Source organism: Hyla sarda, chromosome 3 (assembly GCF_029499605.1).
Source record: "Hyla sarda isolate aHylSar1 chromosome 3, aHylSar1.hap1, whole genome shotgun sequence".
Lineage (NCBI taxonomy): Eukaryota > Metazoa > Chordata > Amphibia > Anura > Hylidae > Hyla > Hyla sarda.
Genome location: NC_079191.1, coordinates 184745677 through 184772466, shown reverse-complemented (window position 1 = coordinate 184772466; position 26790 = coordinate 184745677). Strand labels below are relative to the sequence as shown.

The window sequence follows — 26790 nt, the reverse complement described above, 5'->3', positions numbered from 1 at the left end:
AATCATTCTGCAGGCCTCCCGTGTAAATGCCTGGGGGTCCCAATTCAGACAGGCGATATGTGGCGATTACGGTCATGCAGATCACATGTGACCCAATGACCCAGAAACAGAAGGGGATGGGAGATGCACTACACACCACCAATCACCCTCTGCTGATGGGAGAGATGGTGATCATGTCACCACCCCAGCAGAGCTGTTATTGGTCTGATGGAACGTCTGACCAATAACAGCAGCAGGGGAGGGGTTAATATCCCCCTTTCTCTGCTCTGCTCGCTAACCCACCTCAGTCGGCAAGCAGAACAGAGAATGATTACCAGGGAGAGCCTTCTTCAATGTACCAAGTCCAGAGTGCATTCCAAATTTTAACCCCATAAACCACAAAATTGCCCCAAAAAAGTTTCATAAAATAAATAAATAATAAACCTGATAAGACCTCTTGGGGTATTTTTTTTTCAAAAATGGTCATGGGTCACTGAGTCACTATTGTCAGGGCTTTTTTTTTTGTTGCCTCAAATGTGCAGCGCTCTCTGTCCACCTGAGCGGTGTGCGCATTTGAGGCAACAGGTTAGGGATGGCCACACACATCACATTCCCAGAATGATGATTCAGAGCATAGGGTTTGGGGCGGGTATGTTTTTTTTTTACTTTTGGCTATGCTCTAGGATATCATTCTGGGAACATAATTGGCATATTGTCACGATTCGGCTGGCAGGAGGTGGATCCTCTGTGCCAGAGAGGGATTGGCGTGGACCGTGCTGGTGGACCGGTTCTAAGTTGCTACTGGTATTCACCAGAGCCCGCCGCAAAGCGGGATGGTCTTGCAGCGGCGGTAGCAACCAGGTCGTATCCACTAGCAACGGCTCAACCTCTCTGACTGCTGAAGATAGGCGCGGTACAAGGGAGTAGACAAGAGCAAGGTCGGACGTAGCAGAAGGTCGGGGCAGGCAGCAAGGATCGTAGTCAGGGGCAACGGCAGGAGGTCTGGAACACAGGCTAGGAACACACAAGGAAACGCTTTCACTGGCACAATGGCAACAAGATCCGGCGAGGGAGTGCAGGGGAAGTGAGGTATAAATAGGGAGTGCACAGGTGAACACACTAATTAAGCCAACTGCGCCAATCAGTGGCGCAGTGGCCCTTTAAATCGCAGAGACCCGGCGCGCGCGCGCCCTAAGGAGCGGGGCCGCGCGCGCCGGGACAGGACCGACGGAGAGAGAGTCAGGTACGGGAGCCGGGGTGCGCATCGCGAGCGGGCGCCACCCGCATCGCGAATCGCATCCCGGCTGGGAGAGGTATCGCAGCGCACCCGGTCAGCAGGTCTGACCGGGGCGCTGCAATTGCGAGGATGCTGCGAGCGCTCCGGGGAGGAGCGGGGACCCGGAGCGCTCGGCGTAACAGTACCCCCCCCCTTGGGTCTCCCCCTCTTCTTGGAGCCTGAGAACCTGAGGACCAGACTTTTGTCTAGGATGTTGTCCTCAGGTTCCCAGGCTCTCTCTTCAGGACCACAGCCCTCCCAATCTACCAAAAAAAATCTTTTTCCTCTGACCGTCTTGGAGGCCAGTATCTCCTTCACGGAGAAGATGTCAGAAGAACCGGAAACAGGAGTGGGAGAAACAAGTTTGGGAGAGAAACGGTTGATGATGAGTGGTTTAAGGAGAGAGACATGGAAGGCATTGGGAATACGAAGAGAAGGAGGAAGAAGGAGTTTGTAAGAGACAGGATTAATCTGGCACAAGACTTTGAAAGGACCAAGATAGCGTGGTCCCAGTTTGTAACTGGGGACACGAAAGCGGACATATTTAGCGGAGAGCCATACCTTGTCTCCGGGAGCAAAAATGGGGGGAGTTCTTCTTTTCTTATCGGCAAACCTTTTCATGCGGGATGAAGCCTGTAAAAGAGAATTTTGGGTATCTTTCCATATGGTGGAAAGATCACGAGTCACTTCATCCAAGGGATGGGAGTAGGGAGGGGGGGAAGAGGGTGACGGCCGTACACCACGAAAAATGGGGACTTAGCAGAAGATTCAGAGACTCTGAAGTTGTATGAGAATTCGGCCCATGGTAGAAGATCTGCCCAGTCATCCTGGCGGGAGGAAACAAAATGCCGTAAATAGTCACCCAGGACCTGGTTAATTCTTTCTACTTGCCCATTGGATTGGGGATGATAAGAAGAAGAGAAGTTTAATTTAATCTTGAGCTGTTTACAGAGGGCCCTCCAGAATTTAGACACGAATTGGACGCCTCTATCCGAGACGATCTGCGTGGGCAAACCGTGAAGACGAAAAATGTGTACAAAAAATTGTTTTGCCAACTGAGGCGCTGAAGGAAGACCAGGAAGAGGAATAAAATGTGCCATCTTGGAAAATCGATCAACGACCACCCAAACAACAGTGTTGCCACGGGATGGGGGTAAGTCTGTAATAAAGTCCATACCAATCAGTAACCAAGGCTGTTCGGGGACAGGCAGAGGATGAAGGAGACCAGCAGGCTTCTGGCAAGGAGTCTTATCCCGGGCACAGACAGTACAGGCCCGCACAAAATCAACAACATCCGTCTCCAGAGTCGGCCACCAATAGAAACGAGAGATGAGTTGCAAGGACTTTTTGATGCCCGCATGGCCTGCGAGGTGGGAGGAGTGACCCCATTTGAGAATCCCGAGACGTTGGCGTGGAGAAACGAAGGTCTTCCCTGGAGGAGTTTGCCTGATGGAGGCTGGAGAAGTGGAGATCAGACAGTCAGGAGGAATGATGTGTTGCGGAGAGACCTCTACTTCCGAGGCATCCGAGGAACGAGAGAGGGCATCGGCCCTAATGTTCTTGTTGGCAGGGCGAAAATGAATTTCAAAGTTAAAACGGGCAAAGAACAACGACCACCTGGCCTGGCGAGGGTTCAGCCGTTGGGCAGACTGGAGATAGGAGAGATTCTTGTGATCGGTGTAAATGATAACTGGAAATTTTGATCCCTCCAGCAGATGCCTCCATTCCTCAAGTGCCAATTTAATGGCCAGTAGTTCTCGATCCCCGATGGAGTAGTTTCTCTCCGCCGGAGAGAAGGTCCTAGAAAAAAAACCACAAGTAACAGCATGCCCGGAAGAATTTTTTTGTAGAAGGACCGCTCCAGCTCCCACTGAGGAGGCATCTACCTCCAATAGGAAGGGTTTAGATGGGTCAGGTCTGGAGAGCACAGGAGCAGAAGAAAAGGCAGACTTGAGCCGTTTAAATGCGTCTTCCGCTTGGGGAGACCAGGACTTGGGATTGGCATTTTTCTTGGTTAAAGCCACGATAGGAGCCACAATAGTGGAAAAGTGTGGAATAAATTGTCTGTAATAATTGGCGAACCCCAAAAAACGTTGGATAGCACGGAGTCCGGAGGGGCGTGGCCAATCTAAGACGGCAGAGAGTTTATCCGGGTCCATTTGTAATCCCTGGCCAGAGACCAAGTATCCTAGGAAAAGAAGAGATTGACATTCAAACAGACATTTCTCCATTTTGGCATAAAGTTGATTGTCTCGAAGTCTCTGAAGAACCATGCGGATATGCTGGCGGTGTTCTTCTAAGTTGGCAGAAAAAATCAGAATATCGTCCAGATACACAACAACACAGGAATATAAGAGATCACGAAAAATTTCATTAACAAAGTCTTGGAAGACGGCAGGGGCGTTGCACAGGCCAAAGGGCATGACCAGATACTCAAAGTGTCCATCTCTGGTGTTAAATGCAGTCTTCCATTCGTCCCCCTCCCTGATGCGGATGAGATTATAAGCACCTCTTAAGTCCAGTTTGGTAAAGATGTGGGCACCTTGAAGGCGATCAAAGAGTTCTGAGATAAGAGGTAGGGGGTAGCGGTTCTTTACCGTGATTTTATTAAGTCCGCGGTAATCAATGCAAGGACGTAGGGAGCCATCTTTTTTGGACACAAAAAAAAATCCAGCTCCGGCAGGAGAGGAGGATTTGCGGATAAACCCCTTTTTTAAATTTTCCTGGATGTATTCAGACATAGCAAGAGTCTCTGGAGCGGACAGAGGATAAATTCTGCCCCGGGGTGGAGTAGTGCCCGGGAGGAGGTCAATAGGACAGTCATAAGGCCTGTGAGGAGGTAAAGTCTCAGCTTGCTTTTTGCAAAACACGTCAGCATAGTCCATATAAGCCTTAGGGAGACCGGTTACAGGGGGAACCACAGGGTCACGGCAGGGAGTACTGGGAACCAGTTTAAGACAGTCCTTGAAACAAGAAGTACCCCAGCTCTTGATCTCTCCTGTGGACCAATCAAGGGTTGGGGAATGGCGTTGAAGCCAGGGTAATCCAAGGAGAATTTCGGAAGTGCAATTGGAGAGGACCAAAAACTCAATTTTTTCGTGATGAGGTCCGATGCACATTAGGAGGGGTTCCGTGCGGTAACGCACGGTACAGTCCAATCTTTCATTGTTAACACAATTGATGTAGAGGGGTCTGGCGAGACTGGTCACCGGGATGTTGAACCTGTTGATGAGAGAGGCCAAAATAAAATTTCCTGCAGATCGGGAATCCAAGAAGGCCATAGTAGAGAAGGAGAAGGTAGAGGAAGATATCCGCACAGGCACAGTAAGGCGTGGAGAAGCAGAGTTGACATCAAGAACTGTCTCACCTTTGTGCGGAGTCAGCGTACGTCTTTCCAGGCGGGGAGGACCGATAGGACAATCCTTCAGGAAGTGTTCGGTACCGGCACAGTACAGGCACAGATTCTCCATGCGGCGTCGTGTCCTCTCTTGAGGTGTCAAGCGAGACCGGTCAACTTGCATAGCCTCCACGGCGGGAGGCACAGGAACGGATTGCAGAGGACCAGAGGAGAGAGGAGCCGGGGAGAAAAAACGCCTCGTGCGAACAAAGTCCATATCCTGGCGGAGCTCCTGACGCCTTTCGGAAAAACGCATGTCAATGCGAGTGGCTAGATGAATAAGTTCATGCAGGTTAGCAGGAATTTCTCGTGTGGCCAGAACATCTTTAATGTTGCTGGATAGGCCTTTTTTAAAGGTCGCGCAGAGGGCCTCATTATTCCAGGATAATTCGGAGGCAAGAGTACGGAATTGGATGGCGTACTCGCCAACGGAAGAATTACCCTGGACCAGGTTCAGCAGGGCAGTCTCAGCAGAAGAGGCTCGGGCAGGTTCCTCAAAGACACTTCGAATCTCCGTGAAGAAGGAGTGTACAGAGGCAGTGACGGGGTCATTGCGGTCCCAGAGCGGTGTGGCCCATGACAGAGCTTTCCCAGACAGAAGGCTGACTACGAAAGCCAGCTTAGACCTTTCAGTAGGAAACTGGTCCGACATCATCTCCAAGTGCAGGGAACATTGTGAAAGAAAGCCACGGCAAAACTTAGAGTCCCCATCAAATTTATCCGGCAAGGATAGTCGTAGGCCGGAAGCGGCCACTCGCTGCGGAGGAGGTGCAGGAGCTGGCGGAGGAGATGATTGCTGAAGCTGTGGTAGTAGCTGCTGTAGCATCACGGTCAGTTGAGACAGCTGGTGGCCTTGTTGCGCTATCTGTTGCGACTGCTGGGCGACCACCGTGGTGAGGTCGGCGACAACTGGCAGTGGAACTTCAGCGGGATCCATGGCCGGATCTACTGTCACGATTCGGCTGGCAGGAGGTGGATCCTCTGTGCCAGAGAGGGATTGGCGTGGACCGTGCTGGTGGACCGGTTCTAAGTTGCTACTGGTATTCACCAGAGCCCGCCGCAAAGCGGGATGGTCTTGCAGCGGCGGTAGCAACCAGGTCGCATCCACTAGCAACGGCTCAACCTCTCTGACTGCTGAAGATAGGCGCGGTACAAGGGATTAGACAAGAGCAAGGTCGGACGTAGCAGAAGGTCGGGGCAGACAGCAAGGATCGTAGTCAGGGGCAACGGCAGGAGGTCTGGAACACCGGCTAGGTACACACAAGCAAACGCTTTCACTGGCACAATGGCAACAAGATCCGGCGAGGGAGTGCAGGGGAAGTGAGGTATAAATAGGGAGTGCACAGGTGAACACACTAATTAAGCCAACTGTGCCAATCAGTGGCGCAGTGGCCCTTTAAATCGCAGAGACCCGGCGCGCGCGCGCCCTAAGGAGCGGGGCCGCGCGCGCCGGGACAGGACCGACGGAGAGCGAGTCAGGTACGGGAGCCGGGGTGCGCATCGCGAGCGGGCGCCACCCGCATCGCGAATCGCATCCCGGCTGGGAGAGGTATCGCAGCGCACCCGGTCAGCAGGTCTGACCGGGGCGCTGCAATTGCGAGGATGTTGCGAGCGCTCCGGGGAGGAGCGGGGACCCGGAGCGCTCAGCGTAACAGATATCAGTAGTAAAATAGCAATTTTCATTTTTCCCATAGTACGCTTCATCCATTCCTGGAAAAAAAATTTACGGAACACCCGTCCACTCCAATTGTCCAGTTCCCCCTATACACCTTCCCTATGGGGTGTACTGTCTGTAATAGGCTCACATATGGGTGTTCCTTTCTTTTATTTTCCTCTGAATGTATGTAACCATCAGCTACTGATGAGAGTTTCCTCTCATGAGCCCCGTCATATTTCCAGGCAACAATTTGGGGTTACATGTTAGCTGTTCCTAGAAAGATGAAGGAGAGCATAGGTTGAAAATTGCAATTTTCATTTTTCCCAAACTAAACTGCATCCATTCCCAGAAAATAAATTTAGGAAACACCTGTGCATACAAATTTTCCTATTTACCCCTATACCCATTCCTCGGCCCAATGTTCCAAACACCTGTGAGTTGTAAATACACACTGTACCTCTTGTTACATTCCTTGAGGGGTGTAATTTCCAAAATTATGGCACTTAAGGGGGTCCCACTGTTCTGGCACCATGGTAGCTCTGTAAACGTTCAAGGCCGCCAACACAGATTCCAGCAAAATTCCCTCTCCAAAAGCCGAATGGTGCTCCCGCTCTTCTGAGACTTGGTGTGCACCCACAGAACAGTTTATGTCCAAATATGAAGTATGTCCTTACTCCGAAGAAATGTATTTAAAAATTTGGGGGGGCATCTTCTCCTATTGCCACTTGTGAAAATGAAAACATTGGGGTAACCCCAGCATTTTAGTGAAAAAAAGAAAGTTTTTTTCCTTTTCGCATCCTACTTTAATGAACATTTATCAAACACCTGTGAGGTGTCAAGGCTTACTATACTGGTTGTTACGTTCCTTGAGGGGTGTAGTTTCCAAAAGAGTATGCCATGTGGTTTTTTTGTGCACTTGCAGAGCACTTTATGTCCACACATGGGGTATTTCCATACTCAGAAGAAGAGGGGTTACAAATTTTTTTTTTTTTTCTCCTTTTACCCCTTATAAAAATGTTACATTTGGGGAAAAAACTGCATTTTAGTGGAACAAAAAAATTACTTATCCAATCTTAACGAAAAGTCGTCAAACACCTGTGGGGTGTTAAGGTTCACTGTACCCCTTGTTATGTTCCTTGAGGGGTGTAGTTTCCAAAATAGTATGTGCTATGTTTTTTTTTTTTTGCTGTTTCGGCACCATAGGGACCTCCTAAATGCAACATTCCCAACAAAAACCATTTCAGCAGAATTCACTCTCCAAAATCTCATTGTCGCTTCTTCCCCTCTGAGCCCTCTACTGCGCCCGCAGAACACTTTACATCCACATTTGAGGTATTTCCTTACTCGAGAAAAATCGGGTTACACATTTTGTGGGATTTCTCTCCTTTTACCCATTGTAAAATTTCTAAAAATGGCTCCACAAGAACATGCCAGTGTAAAAAAATTAAGATTTAGAATTTTCTCCTTCACTTTGCTGTTATTCCTGTGAAACACCTAAAAGGGTTGACAAACTTTCTAAATTTCATTTGGAATACTTTGAGGGGTGTAGTTTTTATAATGGGGTACTTTATGATGGATTTCTCAAATCCCCTTCAAACTGAACCTGGTCCCTGAAAAATTCTGATTTAGAAATTTTCGTGGAAAATTGCTGCAATATTTGAAGCCCTCTAATGTTTTCAAAAAGTAAAAACATGTCAACTTTATGATGCCAGCATTAAGTAGACATATTGTATATGTAATTCAATACATAATTTATTTGGGATGTCCATTTTCCTTTTAAGCAGAGAGTTTAAAAAATGAAAAATTTTCACATTTTTCAAGACATTTTTTAATTTTTCACCAAGAAATGATGCAAGTATTGCAAAAGATTAACTCTAACATAAAGTAGAATATGTCACGAAAAATCTTGGAATCAGAATGAAAAGTAAAAGTATCCCAGAGTTATTAATGCTTAAAGTGACTCTGGTCAGATTTGCAAAATATGCTCCCGTCCTTAAAGTGAAAAGGGGCTTGGTCCTTAAGGGGTTAAAAAAAAGATAAATATTGCATTCACCTGCTTTTTCCACTTTTAATAATAGTAATATTATTATTATTAATAATAACAATAATAATAATAATAATAATAATAATAATTATTATTATTATTATTATTATTATAAAAAATAAACATATTTGTTATCACCATGTCTGGAATTAAAATGAACTAGATGATTTGTTGTTGCCACATTTGTACCAACTTGCAGAAAAAGATAAAATATGTTATTTTTAAAGATAGACAGAAAGACAGATAGATAGATAGATAGACCACCTCCAATTGTTAGTTAAAGCTGAGTAGAGTTTGCAGCAGCACACTTTACTCCATGTATCGGCGTACAGTCGAACTGATTCAATTATAACCTGTCTCTTGCAATGAGCACTTAGCCGGCTATAACTAAAGATCTTAGAAGACTCTGACTGATCTTAACTTTTGACATGTCTGTGCAACACCATTACATTTTCTATAATGTTTACATATAAAGTAAGACGTAAGACGATTTGCAGCCATTTGGTTCTATATTTGTGCATTTCAAATATATTAATTGGTGAACATAAAATTTATTTTTGGCATTATTTGGCCTTTTACAATCATTCAAATTGTTTTACTACAATCTTGAGCTATAAATTCAAATGTGTCTTATATGTCTTATATAGACTTACAAATTATCATAAATCCTTTTATTATTTAAGACATTGCTGAGTGCACTCAAGTTAACAGAAAGTAATTCTGTAAATCTGGCAGTGATTCACTGAAATATAGTAATGATAAGATTATTTTATGAATTGCATAATAAAGCCATTGACGAGACTCTTTCAGTGCCAGGAATATGATGATCCCTATAATAAGTTCAATGTTAAAGACTACGTTTAAAAATGAGCAGAATGTAATATAGGAACATATTTTCATTTGTCGAAGTTCTTCTGTTGCCTTAACCATGCTTTTATGGGAACCAAAACCTTAAAAGGGGTACTCCACCCCTAAACATGTCTGATCGGGCTGGCGCTGCAGCATTACAGTCGCTATGGAATAGCATTGAACAGTGTATGCAATCAGAAGATTGCATTTAATAGTCCCCTATGGGGACAAAAAAAAATGGTGTAAAAACAAAAGTTAATAAATGTGATTTAACCTCTTCCGTAATAAAATTTTGAATCACCCCCCTTTTCCCATTTAAATTAAAATATGTGAACAAAAATAAACATAAATATATGTGCGTAAATGTCCGAACTATAAAGATATAAAATTAATTAAACTACACGGTCAATGGCATATATGTAAAAAAAATGTCAAATTACAAAATTGCGTATTTTTGGTCATTTTGTATACCCTAAAAAATGTATAAAAAGTGATCAAAAAGTCGCATCAAAACAAAAATGGTATCGATAAAAATTACAGACCACGGTGCAAAAAATGAACCCTCATACATCCTCATTTACAGAAAAATGTAAAAAGTAATAGGGGTGGGAAGAGGACAATTGTAAACATAGCCAAAGAAGAAGAAAACGATGTCCAGCGCAGTAGCTATATTGTGGATCTTTATTTCCAAACAGCAATTCACATAGACAGACAGTGACGCGTTTCGATCGTCTCAGTAATCTTTATCGTTATATTTTCTAAAGTAGTATAATAAAATATAACATATATAAATTGGCTATCCTTGTAACCGTTTGGACCTACAGAATAAATATAGGGTGTCATTTTTACCGAAAAGTGCACTGCAAAATAACGGAAGCCGCTAAAACAAAAATATATATATATTTTTTTTTTGGGTTTTGCCATAGATTTTGTGGTGGAATTACTGATGTCATTACAATTAAAATTGGTAGCGTATAAAACAAGCCCTCATATAGGTCTGTTAGTGTAAAATTAAAAGCTTTATGATTTTTTTTGAAGGTGAGGAGGAAAAAACTAAAGTGCCAAAATGGAAAAATGGTGCCCTGAAAGGGTTACAGAAATTGTAACCCTTTTTTCCTTGATAAACAATAATTGGATTGTAAGACAGCACTAACAGTACTTGAAGGGGTACTTCACTGCTCAGGGTTTGAAACAAACTGTTCCGAATGGTGGAGCTGGGAGCTTGTGACATAATAGCCCCGCTCCCATAGACTTGCTGTCACGCCCCCTCCCATAGACTTGCATTGAGGGGGCGGGGTGTGATGTCATGAGGTTCGGGGCTAGGATGTCATAAGCTCCCGGCGCTGACTCCAGTCTTTGGAACAGTTTGTTCCAAATGCTGAGCAGCAGAGTACCCCTTTAAAGTTCTTGCGACCAGACCAAATTCTGATTACTAGTGCTTTGTCCTAAATGACTCTTATAAGAGCTCCCACTCTATTTTTTTTTTTGCTGCATTTAGAGAGTCTTGCAATATGTCATATGCAATATGTGTTCTTTCACAAGCATATTGCTTTCTTTAGCTGTCTGCTCTCATAAGATAAAGATGATCAAAAGAAACAAAAAGAAAACAAAAATAAATATTTATCTAAATTAAAACACTATCTGCTGAACTCTCCACAAACCAATGCTTGCTTAGTTCTGAGGACTCCTTATCTTTATCAAGCTCTATAGAGACTAGAAGTTCTCACAGAAATCACTCAAAAGTACAAATGTTATGACACAATGGAATGAAAAAGAATATAATGTCCCAAGAACAAAATCACATTTTTCTTCTTCATTTTATGCAACCAAGTAACTGTAAAGGGACTTCTCAAAATCCTACTAAGTGACTTACCTGAAGGATGAGATCATTTACACAGTACTGCTGGGAACACCCAGTGGCATCTCTTTTCCATTTTTCTCTATTCCTTTTTCTTTCTTCTTACTCTTATTGTAGCTTCACTGAATTTACTGGTTTCCTGTTTTCAGCCAATGTCGGTTGATAACAAATTCATATCAGTGAACATCAGAGATCAGAAATTACCAAAATAGATATTTAGCTGTGCTTGAAAAATAATAATCTTAGCTTTACTAACACTCTGTTCCTCCTCTAAGAGGTTTTACCGCAAAGATAAATTAGTCTAAACTGAAGTATTAGATAAAATTTTAAATATTTGCAAATACAAGTAATTATTACAATTCAGCCACTTTTAATGACAGCCATATCAATAAAGGCTAGATATTCTTTTTGCTTGTTGCCTCCTAACACACAGTAAATATACAGCCACACAGACTGCAACATACAGCTGCTACACTGTATAAAGTGCACCTCTTCATGCACATTAAATGGACACTGTAAGAATCAAAAACTTTTTATCAATTATACATCTTGGCAAAACCTTTATACTTCTAATATACTTAAATGTTTTCTCTTTTTTCATAGAAATCATGGCTTATAAAAAAGATCACTAGGGGGTCCCCATACCATCCAGAACATAATCCTGTCCACCTGACTTTGTCCCAGCTGAAGTTGTGGCAAAGTTTAGTAAGTGAGGGCGTGACTAGCACTCCTCTGTGTTCCTTCCTGTCCTTTCTATCAGACTTTTGTCTGAAAACAAAAATAGAGAAGGCTACAGAGCAGCCTTGGATAAAGTAACTCAGCACAGCAGACTCAGGGAGGAAGTAAGTGCATGGTGAGGGCGAGCCCCTAACTGAGCAATGGATGTCAGAATGAGTGAGCAGCAGTATGAAGGGATTTAGGAGCCGAATACAGGAGCTAAATACATAAAAATGACATGTAAGGTTCCTTTTAAATTGTCAACCAGACTCCACCATACACAATTAAGGCAGCGAATTACAATAATCTGGAAGGTTCTAAGAGATCAGCTTACTGCTGACACTCACAGTTCCTGCTTAAGACAGGAAGAAGGCGAGAGAGTATTATTCACTGTAATAACACTGCATGCTGTGTGAGGAGAGAAGAGATAACTTTACAATTATGGAGATAAGATTCTTCTGATGGATGACTGACACTACGCAGCACAGGAATGAGCATGTGCACCAATGAATACTGGGAAAGGAAGTTCCTGGCAAATAATGTGACAACCAGAAGCTCCACCTATGAAAAGGGAGTGGATAAAAAGGCAGAGACAAGGAAATAAGATCATGACTGCATTCATTTTCAGGGGCAGTCATTTCATTCAACCCAACAAAATATTAGGTTTGCTATGGAAAGTGGATCGTAGTAAAACCCCTTTAATAAAAATAATGAAGATAAAAGGCATTTATTTTCCATTTATTTCATACTCACTTAAAGGGGGACTATGGTGAAAAACTGATGTCAGAAAGTTAAACAGATTTGTAAATGACTTCTATTTAAAAATATTAACCCTTCCAGTATTTATCTACTGCTATATACTACAGAGGAAGTTCTTTTGTTTTTGAATTTATTTTCTGTCCGCTCACAGTTTCTGCTGACACCTCTGTCCATGTCAGGAACTGTCCATAGCAGGAGCAAATCCCCATAGCAAACCTATCCTGCTCTGGACAGTTCCTGAGACGAAAAGAGGTGTCAGCAGAGAGCACTGGGGTCAGACAGAAAAAAAATTCAAAAACAAAAGAACTTTCTCTGAAAAGTACTGAAAGAATTAAGATTTTAAATAGAAGTCAGTTACAAATCTGTTTAACTTTCTGGCATCAGTTGAATAAAAAAAAAAAATTCCACCTGAGTATCCCTTTAAGATAAATAGGTCTATTACTTTAACCCCTTAAGGACCACAGGTTTTTCTGTTTTTGCACTTTCGTTTTTTCCTCCTCACCTTTTAAAAATCATAACCCTTTCAATTTTGCACCTAAAAATCCATATGATGGCTTATTTTTTGCACCACCAATTTTACTTTGCAGTGACATCAGTCATTTTACCCAAAAATATACGGCGAAATGGAAAAAAAAAATCATTGTGCAACAAAATTCAAGAAAAAACGCCATTTTGTAACTTTTGGGTGCTTCCGTTTCTACGCAGTACATTTTTCGGTAAAAATTTGACCTTATCTTTATTCTGTAGGTCCATACGATTAAAATGATATCCTAATTATATAGGTTTGATTTTTTTCGTACTTCTGTAAAAAATCATAACTACATGCAGAAAAATGTATACGTTTAAAATTGTCATCTTCTGACCCCTATAACCTTTTTATTTTTCCCCATAGGGGGCATTATGAGGGCTCATTTTTTGCGCCGTGATCTGAGTTTTTAGCATTATCCTTTTTGTATTGATCGGACTTTTTGATCACTTTTTATTCATTTTTTCATGATATAAAAAGCGACCAAAAATACGTTATTTTGAACTGTGGAATATTTTGCGCGTACGCCATTGACCATGTGGTTTAATTAATGATATATTTTTATAGTTCGGACATTTACGCACGCAGTGATACCACATATGTTTATATTTATTTTTATTTACATGGTTTTTTTTTATGGGAAAAGGGGGGTGATTTGAACTTTTATTAAGGAAAGGGTTAAATGACATTTATTAACGTTTTTTACACTTTTTTTTTGCAGCATTATAGCTCCCATAGGGACCTATAACACTGCACACACTGATTGCCAGCACTGTTCACGGCAAAGCCATAGCTTTGCAATGATCAGCGTTATCGGTGGTCGATTGCTCAAGCCTGAATCTAAGGCTTGGAGCAATCAATCGCCGAGGGGACACGCCGGAGGCAGGTAGGAGGACCTCCGCTCGTGTCCCAGCTGATCCAGACACGGCATTTTCATTGCGGTAGTCCCGATCAGCCCCGCTGAGCAGCCGGGCAGCTTTCCCTTTCAGGAACGCCGCGTCTAAAGGGTTAATAGCACGCGGCATCGCGATCGCTGCCGCGCGCTATTAGCCCCGGGTCCCGGCATCAGATACATGCCGGGACCGACCCGATATGACGCGGGGTCACCGGGTGACCCCGTGTTATATTGCGGGAGCCGGCCAAGGACGTAAACATACATCCTTGGTCGTTAAGGGGTTAAGAGTCTTTTACAGAGGCTGATAATAAGATGAACAAAAATTACAATTAATTCCTAATCATTTTTTCCAGTAGGAACATCCTGGAAATTTGGAAACAGCTTTTGGCTGACAACATTCTTTAAAATCAACATAATGAAGGTTAGAAAAAGTTGCACTCAATGGTCTGTAGATATACATAAGAAAACTTTATTTCATAAACGCAAATATGTGTGCAGCAGGTTAGGGTCAGCAGAGCGTACCTCATGGCAAAAGACTGTGCCCAAATGCACTTCCTCAGGCCACTGATTCAGGTTAAAATTATTGAGTCATTGGCCCAAGGAAGTGTGCTTTGGCACAATAAACAGTCTGTTGCTGCAAGGTACACTCCGTTGACCCTAACCTGCTGCACATGTATTTGCTTTTATGATATAACATTTTCTAAAGCATATCGACAGTCCGGTGAGTGAAACTTTTTTCTTATCTTCATTATGCTGTTTTCATGGATTTTGCCACATGACAGTATGTACGTGGGTTGGATGTTCTAGGGACAGGTGACTTAGTCCACCCCATTATCTGCAGCTGCCGAAGAACTAACTGTACCAGACTTATCTATTTGCATTATATCCTTTAAAATCATTTGTTGTTGGGGTATTATGATGCTTAAAAACAATTCATTTAAACCTGTACTGATAATTGACAAGTGGGGAAAATAAAAGCACTAAGCACTAATTAACTTAATATAGTGTTGATCGGCTCTTGTGAAATGTATCTGATCATATCAACATCCTTAGTCTTCAACATAAACAACAGACCAAACATCCTTGTTACAATTGTTTATTAGGAAGATTTTAAAAAATATATTTTTTTTTCCCTAAAATAATTATGGTTGGGGATGCAATTATGGAAAATGCATTAGATTGCTCCTACCAGGCATTAATAAAATACCACAAATAAGGTTTTCATTAACAAAGCTAATTTACATGATATGCTGAGTTCTGAAAAGAATACTGATTGTGATTTATCTTTCTATTCAAATCTGCATCTTTTATATTCCTGTCCAGACTTTTTAGTTAAATATAATGTTATATGCAAAATGCCCATATTAGTGCAATTAATTTGGTTAATCATATCTGCTAGTTACAATGGTACCAGTGGAGACTGATGCCCTGTAGGGGTGAATGAAGTCCACAATTATTTTTTTTAAATAAAAAATAGTTTGATGGATGGAGTTCCTTGGTATTAATGATAATGAGAGGGTATCTAATAGTATGGTATGGAACCCCCATAAATTCTTTATTAGAGGCTTTAGCACTTCCTTAAAAAAATAAAAAAAAAACTCTGGAGGAATAAAAAAAAAAAAAAAGAAAGAACTTAACCAACCACTTACAAAATAGGTGTCAAAAAAGAACCCAGCTTGCTGACATGGCAACAAAATGATGAGCTAAGATCAATCACGTGTTTGGAAATTGGATATGACAGAAACAATTGTACAATATTACAGGGACCTAGATAATTCACAAGAGGGTTCATAGTTCATCTTGGTTAAATTTTTACTTAAAGTTTTTAGATTAGCTCCTAATAGATTTAATATCTTCCCACACTGGGCAGCAGATGGGTAGCTCTTGTAAACCACCACACAGTCATGGAGTGGACTTGGAGCTGAGCCATGAATTGTAGTGAGAGTTAGATCTTTGGAAGACCTTTGGAAGCTGGACCACTTTTGCACTTTTCAATATGTGAAGGTGATCTATGAGTTAGGAAACAACTACGAATTTTTGCTCATGTCAACTCTTGGGATGGTCATCAGATAGTCACAGTACCTCTGTAGCTATTCTTCTGATACTACTGAATATACATTGGTAAGACTAAATAGAACCTTCTAAAATGCTATATTTGGTTTCCCTAAATAGTAAACACAGTAAGCAGCGCAGGCAAAAAGCAAAAATAGGGATGGAGAGAGTGGTGTGCACAGGCTTTTGTATAGGGGGAGTAAGGTAATGTTCAAATTTGCATAGTAAATGCATATTTACTGGGGAAAAATACACGCACAAACAGACACACATACACACACACACACACACACACACACACACATACATTTTCCTAAACCCACACAGACTCTGTATATGTGATAACAATACATACAGTAGCACATTTGCTATTGTTACAATCTGGAATTTAAAAAGACTTAAATAGATTTTTACTATTTGATCAACACAACCTGCATAGTACAAAATTGTGACACAATAATGAGAGCAAAAAATTGTCATCTAATGAAGGCAGATGTATTCACCCAGATGAGTCCATACTTGGTAGAACCACCTTTCACTGCAATTATAGCTGCAAGTCATTTGGTGTTTGTCACATCTAGAGATAGAAATGTTTGGCCATTCTTTTTGGCAAAAAAAAGTTAAAGCTCGCTCATAAAATAGAGACAATCAGTAAACAGCAATTCTCAAGTCTTGCCATATATTCTCAATTGAGTTCAGGTCTGGGTTTTGTTCTGCTTAAAGGTGGACCTCTGTCCTAGTTTCAAGTCTTTTCCAGAGTCCATCAGATTTTTTTTCAAGCATTGCCCTGTATTTGCCTCCATCCATCTTTCTGAACATTTTTATTGTACCTGCTGAAGAGAACCATTCTCCAAAACTGATGCGACCACCACCATGTTTAACCTCCTGAGCGGTATTCCCGAGCGTGACTCGGGGTTAATTTTCCCAGCCAGGATCGGTAACCCCGAGTCACGCTCAGGGTAGAATTGCAGAGTTCCCGGCAGGGCTGCACGATATATCGCAAAAGCAATGCGATATAGCGATGCGGCCCCCGGGAAAACATGTGATTATCTGCTCTGGTCGGCTCCCGTTGCGGGGGTCGGCCAGAGCAGGTAAAGAAAAATACTAAAAGTCAGTGTTTCCCTACCAGGGGGCCTCCAGCTGTTGCAAAACTACAACTCTCAGCATGCCCGAACAGCCAAAGGCTGTCCGGGCATGCTGGGAGTAGTAGTTTCACAACAGCTGGAGGCCCCCTGGTAGAAAAACACTGAGCTAAGTGTAAAAGGAAGAAGTAGTAAAATAAAAAAACCTTTTGCTCCCCTAGTCCCGGTCCCTGAAGATGCCGTTCCCCTCTGTGCGGTCCGGGGTGTCCTCTCTTCACTATTCATCTTCTAGGACCTTTCACTTTTCAGCCAATCACAGGCCGCAGTGGTGTAAAGCCTGTGATTGGCTGAAGGGGAAAGGGCTTGTTCTGCAGCAAATACACTAGGTATGAAATCTGCCGGCAAACCCAGTGTATTCTGCTGCAGGACAAGAAGGTGACAAGGGGGGAAGAATGTGACAAAGGGGGGAATGTGACAGGAGGGGGGGATGTGACAAGGGGGGGGGGGGGAATGTGACAGGGGGGGGATGTGATAAGGGGGGGAATGTGATGGGGGGGGGGGGATGTGACATGAAGGGGGGATGTGACAAGGGGGGGGGATGTGACAGGGGGAGGGGAATGTAACATGAAGGGGGAGAATGTGACAAGGAGGGGGGAGAATGTGACAAGGAGGGGGGAGAATGTGACAAGGAGGGGGGAGAATGTGACGGGGGATGTGACAAGGGAGAGGGGAATGTGACGGGGGAGATGTGAAATGGGCGGAGGGAGATGTGAAATTCAGTTAAAAAAAATTGTACCGCTTTTGGTACAAATTTCCAGACAGAATCATACCGCCAGGGAGGTTAACTGTGAGGGAGGCGTGCTCAGGGTAATGGGCAGTACTGGGTTTCCACCACACAAAGCAAAGGTCAAAAAGGTCAAAAAGTTAAATATTGGTCTTTTCTGACTAGAGCACCTTCTTCCACATGCTTGCTGTGTCTCCCTCATTGCTTGTGGCAAACATGATTTCTTGTGGCTCACTTTTAGTGTCCTATAGAGGCCAGATTTGGGGAAATATATGACTAATAGTTGTTTTGTGAACAGATTCTTCCATCTCAGCTGTTGATTGTTGCATCTCCTCCAGATTTACCATGGGCTTATTGGTTGCTTCTCTGATTTATTTTCCTCTTGCAAGGCTTGTCAGTTTGGGTGGACGACCTTGTCTTTGTAAGTTAATAGTTGTGAGATATTATTTTCATTTTCTGATGATGAATTTAATGGTGCTCCATAAGATGTTCAAAGTTTGAAATATTTTTATTCCCTAACCCTGCTTTGTATGCCACAACTTTATCCCTTACCTGTTTGGTGAGCTTCTTGGTCTTTGTGCTCCTGTTTCTTCAGTATTGCTCTGTAACAAACGCTGGGGCTTTTCACAGAATATATATTCCTGTACTAAGACTACATTTTCAGACAGGTGAACCCTATTTGCTAGTTATGTGACTTGTAAATGTGACTTTGAAGACAGTTGGTCGAACCAGACCTGTTTTAGGAAATTACAGTACTTCACACTTTTCAGATTTTATTTATAAATTATTTTAAAATCCATGCAATATTTCATCTATTGTTGTTTTGGCTTATTACATAAGGTTGTCACATCATGACAAAATGTAGAAAAGTCCAAGGCACTATATCTAATTTCACTCTATTTTTTCTAAATCTGGATACGTTATGGAAACAGCTATTTTCTAAATCCATGTGCCATGAACTTTCCCATAGATGATTCATTTTCATTTAACTAGTATTAGCCTTCTCAAAGCAGTAAAAGGAACAGTTAAATGTCTGATGATTTTACTGTTTGCTTGTATTGGATTTGCGTTCTATCACACTTCCCGGACTTATTGATTTTCTGTGTGTTTAAGCATGACCTGTAGATTGAATGTACTTAGTAGTGTAGTCATGCAGTAACTCATTTTTAAGAAATAAAACAAGTATAAATACACCTTTACAAAACTATTTTATTGTAAAATACTTTCTCAATATTTTTTCATTTCAAATTCTTATGTAACCATATATTTAGTATAACAAGTTACAAACTTGAAATTAAAACATAAATTCATAAAGAAAGGAAAGTACATTATTAATAGATGGGTCAATCAAATTTTCTAAGGATAAGTTTCCACCCCCAAAAAAACTCCAAAGCGGCCAGATGTTAGCTGCAAATCAATAAGAAAATGTAAAATGCATTTTCCACTTGGCGTTTTTCAGTTTGGCGTTTTCATTTTTTCCTCATCACATTCTAAAAATCATAACACTTTCAATTTTGCACCTAAAATCCCATATGATGGCTTATTTTTTGCTCCACCAATTCTACTTTGTAGTGACATCAGTGATTTTACCAAAATATCCACGGTGAAGCAGAATAAAAATTCATTGTGCAACAAAATTGGTGAAAAAATGCCATTTTGTAACTTTTGTGGGCTTCCATTTCTACGCAGTACATGTTTTCGGTAAAAATGACACATTCTCTTTATTCTGTAGGTCCATATGACTAAAATGATACCCTACTTATATAGGTTTGGTTTTGTATTACTTCTAAAAAAAATCATATACGTTTAAAATTGTCATCTTCTGACCCCTATAACTTTTTCATTTTTCTGTGTACGGGCTGGTATGAGGGCTCATTTTTTGCGCTGTTATCTGAAGTTTTTATCAGTACCATATTTATATTGATCGGACTTTTTGATCGCTTTTAATAAATTTTTTCATGATATAAAAAGCAACCAAAAATACATTGTTTTGGAATTTGGAATTTTTTTGCGCGTACGCCATTGACCATGCGATTTTATTAATGATATATTTTTATAGTACAGACATTTCCGCATGCGGCAATACCATATATGTTTATTTTTATTTACACAGTTTTAGCCCCCCTAGCTATTACACTGCACACACTGATCTGCTACACTGATCATTGCCGTGCATTGACACGGCAAAGATCAGTTTTATCGACGGTTGGACCAATCAAGCATGACGGAGGCAGGTAAGGGGACCTCCGCTCGCGTTCTAGCTGATCGGGACATCGTGATTTCACCGCGATTGTCCCGATCATCCCGACTGAGCTACCGGGAAGCTTTCACTTTCATTTTAGACACGGAGATCAACTTTGAATGCCACGCCTAAAGGGTTAATAGCGTGCAGCACTACGATCGGTGCTGCATGCTATTAGCCTAGGGTTCTGGCTTTCATTAGCTGCCGGGACAGACCCGATATGCCATGACCCTGCGTTATATACCGGGACCCGGTGCAGGGTGTACAGGTATGCCCTGCATCCTTAAGAGGTTAATCCTATTGGTGTTTTGTCACTCCTTTTTGGCTTTTTCCTGCTCCTTGGCAGTTAAACAAAATTGCAGCATGTTGAGACTATGGCATTTTTTTTTCACTGAAATTGTGGCATTTTTCACCCATAGAAGTTTATGGGAGTGAAAAAATGCCAAGAAAAACACCATTTGGGTTTTAACTTTGGCGTTTTTGCAAGTGGTTTTTATTCTTTTTAGGACTGATTAGCGATCCAAAAAAGGGATGGAGATACCTTTTTTAATAAAATTTTATAGGGTACCATTAAAAAAAAAAAAGAGAGATTCAGTAGGGATAGAAAAAATTGTATTTAACAAAATTCATATTTTTTTAGAGCAAAATTTTTTATAATTTTTAAACAGGGACCAATTTATGTGGACAGGCAGGCATCTAAAATGTAGCTGGCAATATTAAAAATGTAGAAAGGGGCCATTTAATTGTAAGAATAATATATTTTTTATAATTAATTTTGTGAAACTTTTTATTAATAATGTATTTTAATTATGTGTTTAAGAAAGTGTCTTTTACTTCACTTTTTCTTTATTTTGTAAAATTTTTTGGGTAGTACTATTACTCCCAGCATGGAGCAGACTCCCATGCTGGGAGTAGTAGTACCTGTACTAATAGACAGATCACCCCGGGTGTCACTTCTGACACTCATTGCAATCCTCCTATATAATCTATTGAACCAAGCAGCAAAGCCTAACTTCTCTGCTCCCCTACACTGTTTTCTTCTGTGATGTGAAGTTTTCTTCACATCACAGTTTCATATTTCTAGTTGAGAGCTGTGATTGGCTGGATGGTTCCAGCTAATCACAACTCTAAGCGGCATATACAAATCTGTGATGTGAAGTTCTCTTCACACGCTTCCATAGCTTATACAGGACGATCGCAGCGGGTGTCAGAAGTGACACTTACTACGATCTGTCTATCTTTTCCAGCATGGAGCAGAGTGTTATCCATTTTGGGAGCAGTAGTGCCTGCAGTTAAGGTCAGATCACAGCAGGCGTCACTCCTGACCCCCGCTGCGATTGTCCTTTATCTTTCTGAGATGCGGAGTGGCTTTCTTCTGTGCTCCACATCTCCGATTCATATTTCCCACTGAGATCAGTGATTGGCAGCCACTATCCAGACAATCACAACTCTGAGCGGAAAATATGAATCAGTAATGTGAATTTCTATTCAAATCACTGGCCGGCTCGGAGTTCAGAGCAGAGATGCGAGCGCTATAGAGAGCTGCTCTGCATCTCTGCAATATAAAGGACAATTGCATCGGGTGTCAGGAGTGACCCCCGGGGTGATCTGTCTATTAGTACAGGTACTACTGCTCCCAGCATGGAACAGTATGTATTTTTTTGAACCCAACAAAATTCTTAAAAATGCCACACAAAGGCAAAAACACCAGAAAAAACTCAAGAAAAAAAAAACAAATGAAGGAAAATGCTGTGGCGTTTTTTTCTGGAATTTTTTATTGTGTTTTTGTTTTGGCCAGAAAAAAAAAAACTAGTGGAAACTAAAGCATGGCTGCCAAACCCAAATAAAGTTGCATCTAGTGCATATTTCCTAATGGAATAGTTTTTTTTAAACAGTATATTTAGGCAACCTTGGCCCTAGTGATTTAAAGAAGGTACCTTGTCAGAAATACAGTGTATCAGTAGTGAGTCGTAGGTCATGTGTTTCACCCTTTTCTGATTCTATTTCAACATTATAGCCAGCGCCTTTCTCTATAACTGTTCTGCTCAAAGCATAACATATCTTGAGATAAAACATGAATAATTTGTATGAATTTATTAAATACTCTTTAATTTATCATTGCATTTAGAGCTTCTTTTTTTTGGCTTACTCCAGGCGCACAAAATCTCGCATGTGCTCCTAAACCCTTTTTTTTTTTTTTTACTTTTGTGGGTATGTGTAAAGTAACAAACAGCTTTACCTAAGAAAACTTTCGTTTCAGAGTAGAGGAGAAATCGTACAAAGTGGTGATTTATTGCTTTTTGCTTATGTGAGCCAAATTTATCAACCTTCTGTGATAATATGATAAATATGTCACATATGAATAACAAATAAATAAAAATGACTTCAGAACTCACTTTCCAAAAGCAACAATGATAAATCTCCCCTTTAAGCTTTGCCCAGTTCTCCTATTTTTTCATTAGCAAAACTACTAACTCGGTTCCTCGGAAATAAACATTGGGGGAGATTTATCAAAACCTGTGCAGAGGAAAGGATGACCAGTTGCCCATTGCAATCAATCAGTTTGCTTCTTTAATTTTTAACAAGGCCTCTGCAAAATGAAAGAAGCGATCTGATTGGTTGCTATGGAAAACCGGGCAACTTTTCCTCCGCACAGGTTTTGATAAATCTCCCCCAATGATACAAAAAAAAAAAGAAAAAAAAATACTCAACTGTTTCAGATGCTGTACATCCCTTTAGGAGAATCATAACCTTCTGAAAATTAATGGTGGAAAATTCAGAAGTCTTGTGTAAAGCTATTTACCTAAGTTATCTGGTTGATTTGATTAGGCTGGCCATACCCATGGGAGATCATTCATATGAATAATTGTGTCAACAATATTACAGAATAAACTGACATATAACTGATATTTAAACATTCATGAATAAATGAGTAAAAAAATAAGGTAGGCTTGTGTAAAGTAACCAATGATTGACTGAATCTGGCCAATCGTGATAAACAAATTTTTTTTGTTCCAGCCTAGCATTATACTCTAGTTCCATTATGATTGAGGCTCTTTAATCATTCACTTAAAGTAGTGTTAACTGAGACCCCTTAGGCTTCTTTCACACTACAAAATTACTCCATTTAATCCGTTCGACGTTCTGTCTGAAAATCGGCTGTAAAACGGCAGTAACAAAAATCCTATACAGCCGTTAGAAAATCCCATTATAGTCTATGGGATTTTTGTAATAGCTGTTTTAACCCGTTATCACCTGTTATTAATAATGGCCATTATTTTGTGACGGACGATGGTAACGGGAGAATTAGTGCATGCACTAATGGGCGATATCGGGTTAAAACGGCCATTAGAAAAATCCCATAGAGTATAATGGGATTTTCTAACAGCCATATAGGGTTTTGTAACTGCCGTTTTACAGCCGATTTGAACGGATCTTTAAAACTGAGTAATTTTGTAGTGTGAAAGGGGCCTTAGTCATATCACTAAAGCTTCTGTGGCAACTTGGAAACATTATTGTTGTTGTTAAATATTCCAATTTCTTTTGACCTAGGGAATGAAAAAGCATTGGGGCAGATAGAGTAACCCTGAAACACCTATTGCTTATCTTATTTGATGAACAGAGCTGCTTGTTCAATCCTAATATTATTGTTTGAAAGTTAAACCATCTCCAACCCCCTTCCACTGCTCTCCTAATAGGAACTTACCTTGACTGGTTCCAGCGCGACCTCTGAATTCAGGTCACTGTGTCACTAGTGTGGTCGTCTGGTTCCACAATCCTTGGCCACACATGCAGCCAAAGAACAAGGATTTTGGTTAGAAAAGCAAAATAAAGCAATATACCAACAAGCAAGTGTTTACTTGATCATCAGCGTATAGCTGGCCCTATTACACAAGGCGATATTGGACTGTTCAGCTGATTATCATCTTGTGTAATAGGGCCCCTATGGTCAACGTGTTAAGGTTATCTTTAAGCTTAATCTGTGAACATGCTTTATTTCCTTTTGGAGACAAATCTGGATAAGGTGTATTCTCAGGATACATAAACTAATATTCTATTTCCATACAGAAAACAGCTGCTAGATTTTGTTTGAATTTGTACCTGGGTTACACTTTTTATAATGCTGTACAGATGAAATTAAATGCATATGTAGAATTACAAAAGGACTAACTTAAGTATAACCATAAAATTGGTATTGAAAATATTTATATGCACTGATTTCTGTTTTAACACTTGCTGTCCTTTTCTTTTTATTCAGAAATTGAAAAAGGTGGATGCGGGGATCCAGGAATTCCTGTGTATGGTAAAAGGAACGGCAGCAGTTTTCTGCATGGTGACATACTAACCTTTGAATGTCAGTCAGCTTTTGAACTTGTTGGAGAAAAAACAATCACATGTCAACAAAATAACCAGTGGTCTGGAAATAAGCCAAGTTGTGTTTGTAAGTGTCTTTACAGCATTTGTAAAGAAGAAAACTGTAAAATAATGCAGAATTATTGTTACGCCGAGCGCTCCGGGTCCCCGCTCCTCCCCGGAGCGCTCGCTTCACTCTCCCCGCGGCAGCGCTCCGGTCACGTCCTCTGACCCGGGGCGCTGCGATTCCGCTGCCAGCCGGGATGCGATTCGCGATGCGGGTAGCGCCCGCTCGCGATGCGCACCCCGGCTCCCCTACCTGACTCGCTCACCGTCTGTTCTGTCCCGGCGCGCGCGGCCCCGCTCCCTAGGGCGCGCGCGCGCCGGGTCTCTGCGATTTAAAGGGCCACTGCGCCGCTGATTGGCGCAGTGGTTCCAATTAGTGTGTTCACCTGTGCACTTCCCTATATCACCTCACTTCCCCTGCACTCCCTTGCCGGATCTTGTTGCCTTAGTGCCAGTGAAAGCGTTCCTTGTGTGTTCCTTGCCTGTGTTTCCAGACCTTCTGCCGTTGCCCCTGACTACGATCCTTGCTGCCTGCCCCGACCTTCTGCTACGTCCGACCTTGCTTTTGCCTACTCCCTTGTACCGCGCCTATCTTCAGCAGCCAGAGAGGTGAGCCGTTGCTAGTGGATACGACCTGGTCACTACCGCCGCAGCAAGACCATCCCGCTTTGCGGCGGGCTCTGGTGAAAACCAGTAGTGGCTTAGAACCGGTCCACTAGCACGGTCCACGCCAATCCCTCTCTGGCACAGAGGATCCACTACCTGCCAGCCGGCATCGTGACAGTAGATCCGGCCATGGATCCCGCTGAAGTTCCTCTGCCAGTTGTCGCTGACCTCACCACGGTGGTCGCCCAGCAGTCACAACAGATAGCGCAACAAGGCCAACAGCTGTCTCAACTGACCGTTATGCTACAACAGTTACTACCACAGCTTCAGCAGTCATCTCCTCCGCCAGCTCCTGCACCTCCTCCGCAGCGAGTGGCCGCTCCTGGGATACGCTTATCCTTGCCGGATAAATTTGATGGGGACTCTAAGTTTTGCCGTGGCTTTCTTTCCCAATGTTCCCTGCATCTGGAGATGATGTCGGACCTGTTTCCCACTGAAAGGTCTAAGGTGGCTTTCGTAGTCAGCCTTCTGTCCGGAAAAGCCCTGTCATGGGCCACACCGCTCTGGGACCGCAATGACCCCGTCACTGCCTCTGTACACTCCTTCTTCTCGGAAATCCGAAGTGTCTTTGAGGAACCTGCCCGAGCCTCTTCTGCTGAGACTGCCCTGTTGAACCTGGTCCAGGGTAATTCTTCCGTTGGCGAGTATGCCGTACAATTCCGTACTCTTGCTTCAGAATTGTCCTGGAATAATGAGGCCCTCTGCGCGACCTTCAAAAAAGGCCTATCCAGCAACATTAAAGATGTTCTGGCCGCACGAGAAATTCCTGCTAATCTACATGAACTTATTCACCTAGCCACTCGCATTGACATGCGTTTTTCCGAAAGGCGTCAGGAACTCCGCCAAGATATGGACTCTGTTCGCACGAGGCGTTTCTTCTCCTCGGCTCCTCTCTCCTCTGGTCCCCTGCAATCTGTTCCTGTGCCTCCCGCCGTGGAGGCTATGCAGGTCGACCGGTCTCGCCTGACACCTCAAGAGAGGACACGACGCCGTATGGAGAACCTCTGCCTGTACTGTGCTAGTACCGAACACTTCCTGAGAGATTGTCCTATCCGTCCTCCCCGCCTGGAAAGACGTACGCTGACTCCGCACAAAGGTGAGACAGTCCTTGATGTCTACTCTGCTTCTCCACGTCTTACTGTGCCTGTGCGGATGTCTGCCTCTGCCTTCTCCTTCTCTACAGTGGCCTTCTTGGACTCTGGATCTGCAGGAAATTTTATTTTGGCCTCTCTCGTCAACAAGTTCAACATCTCGGTGACCAGTCTCGCCAGACCCCTCTACATCAATTGTGTAAATAATGAAAGATTGGACTGTACCATACGTTTCCGCACGGAGCCCCTTCTTATGAGCATCGGATCTCATCATGAGAGGATTGAACTTTTGGTCCTCCCCAATTGCACCTCGGAAATTCTCCTTGGACTTCCCTGGCTTCAACTTCATTCCCCTACCCTGGATTGGTCCACTGGGGAGATCAAGAGTTGGGGGTCCTCTTGTTCCAAGAACTGTCTAAAACCGGTTCCCAGTAACCCTTGCCGTAACTCTGTGGTTCCTCCAGTAACCGGTCTCCCTAAGGCCTATATGGACTTCG

General features: G+C 42.3%; 1 protein-coding gene across 3 annotated transcripts in view; it reads left to right on the top strand.

The window, feature by feature from the left end:
- CSMD1 (CUB and Sushi multiple domains 1) overlaps positions 1 to 26790 on the top strand; it is a 1887231-nt gene that overhangs the window by 1268539 nt on the left and 591902 nt on the right. For all 3 annotated transcript variants that reach the window (XM_056565713.1, XM_056565712.1, XM_056565715.1), the window contains exon 13: positions 24376 to 24558. In XM_056565713.1, coding sequence (XP_056421688.1) covers positions 24376 to 24558 — 183 coding nt within the window. The remainder of the gene's footprint in view (positions 1 to 24375; positions 24559 to 26790) is intronic.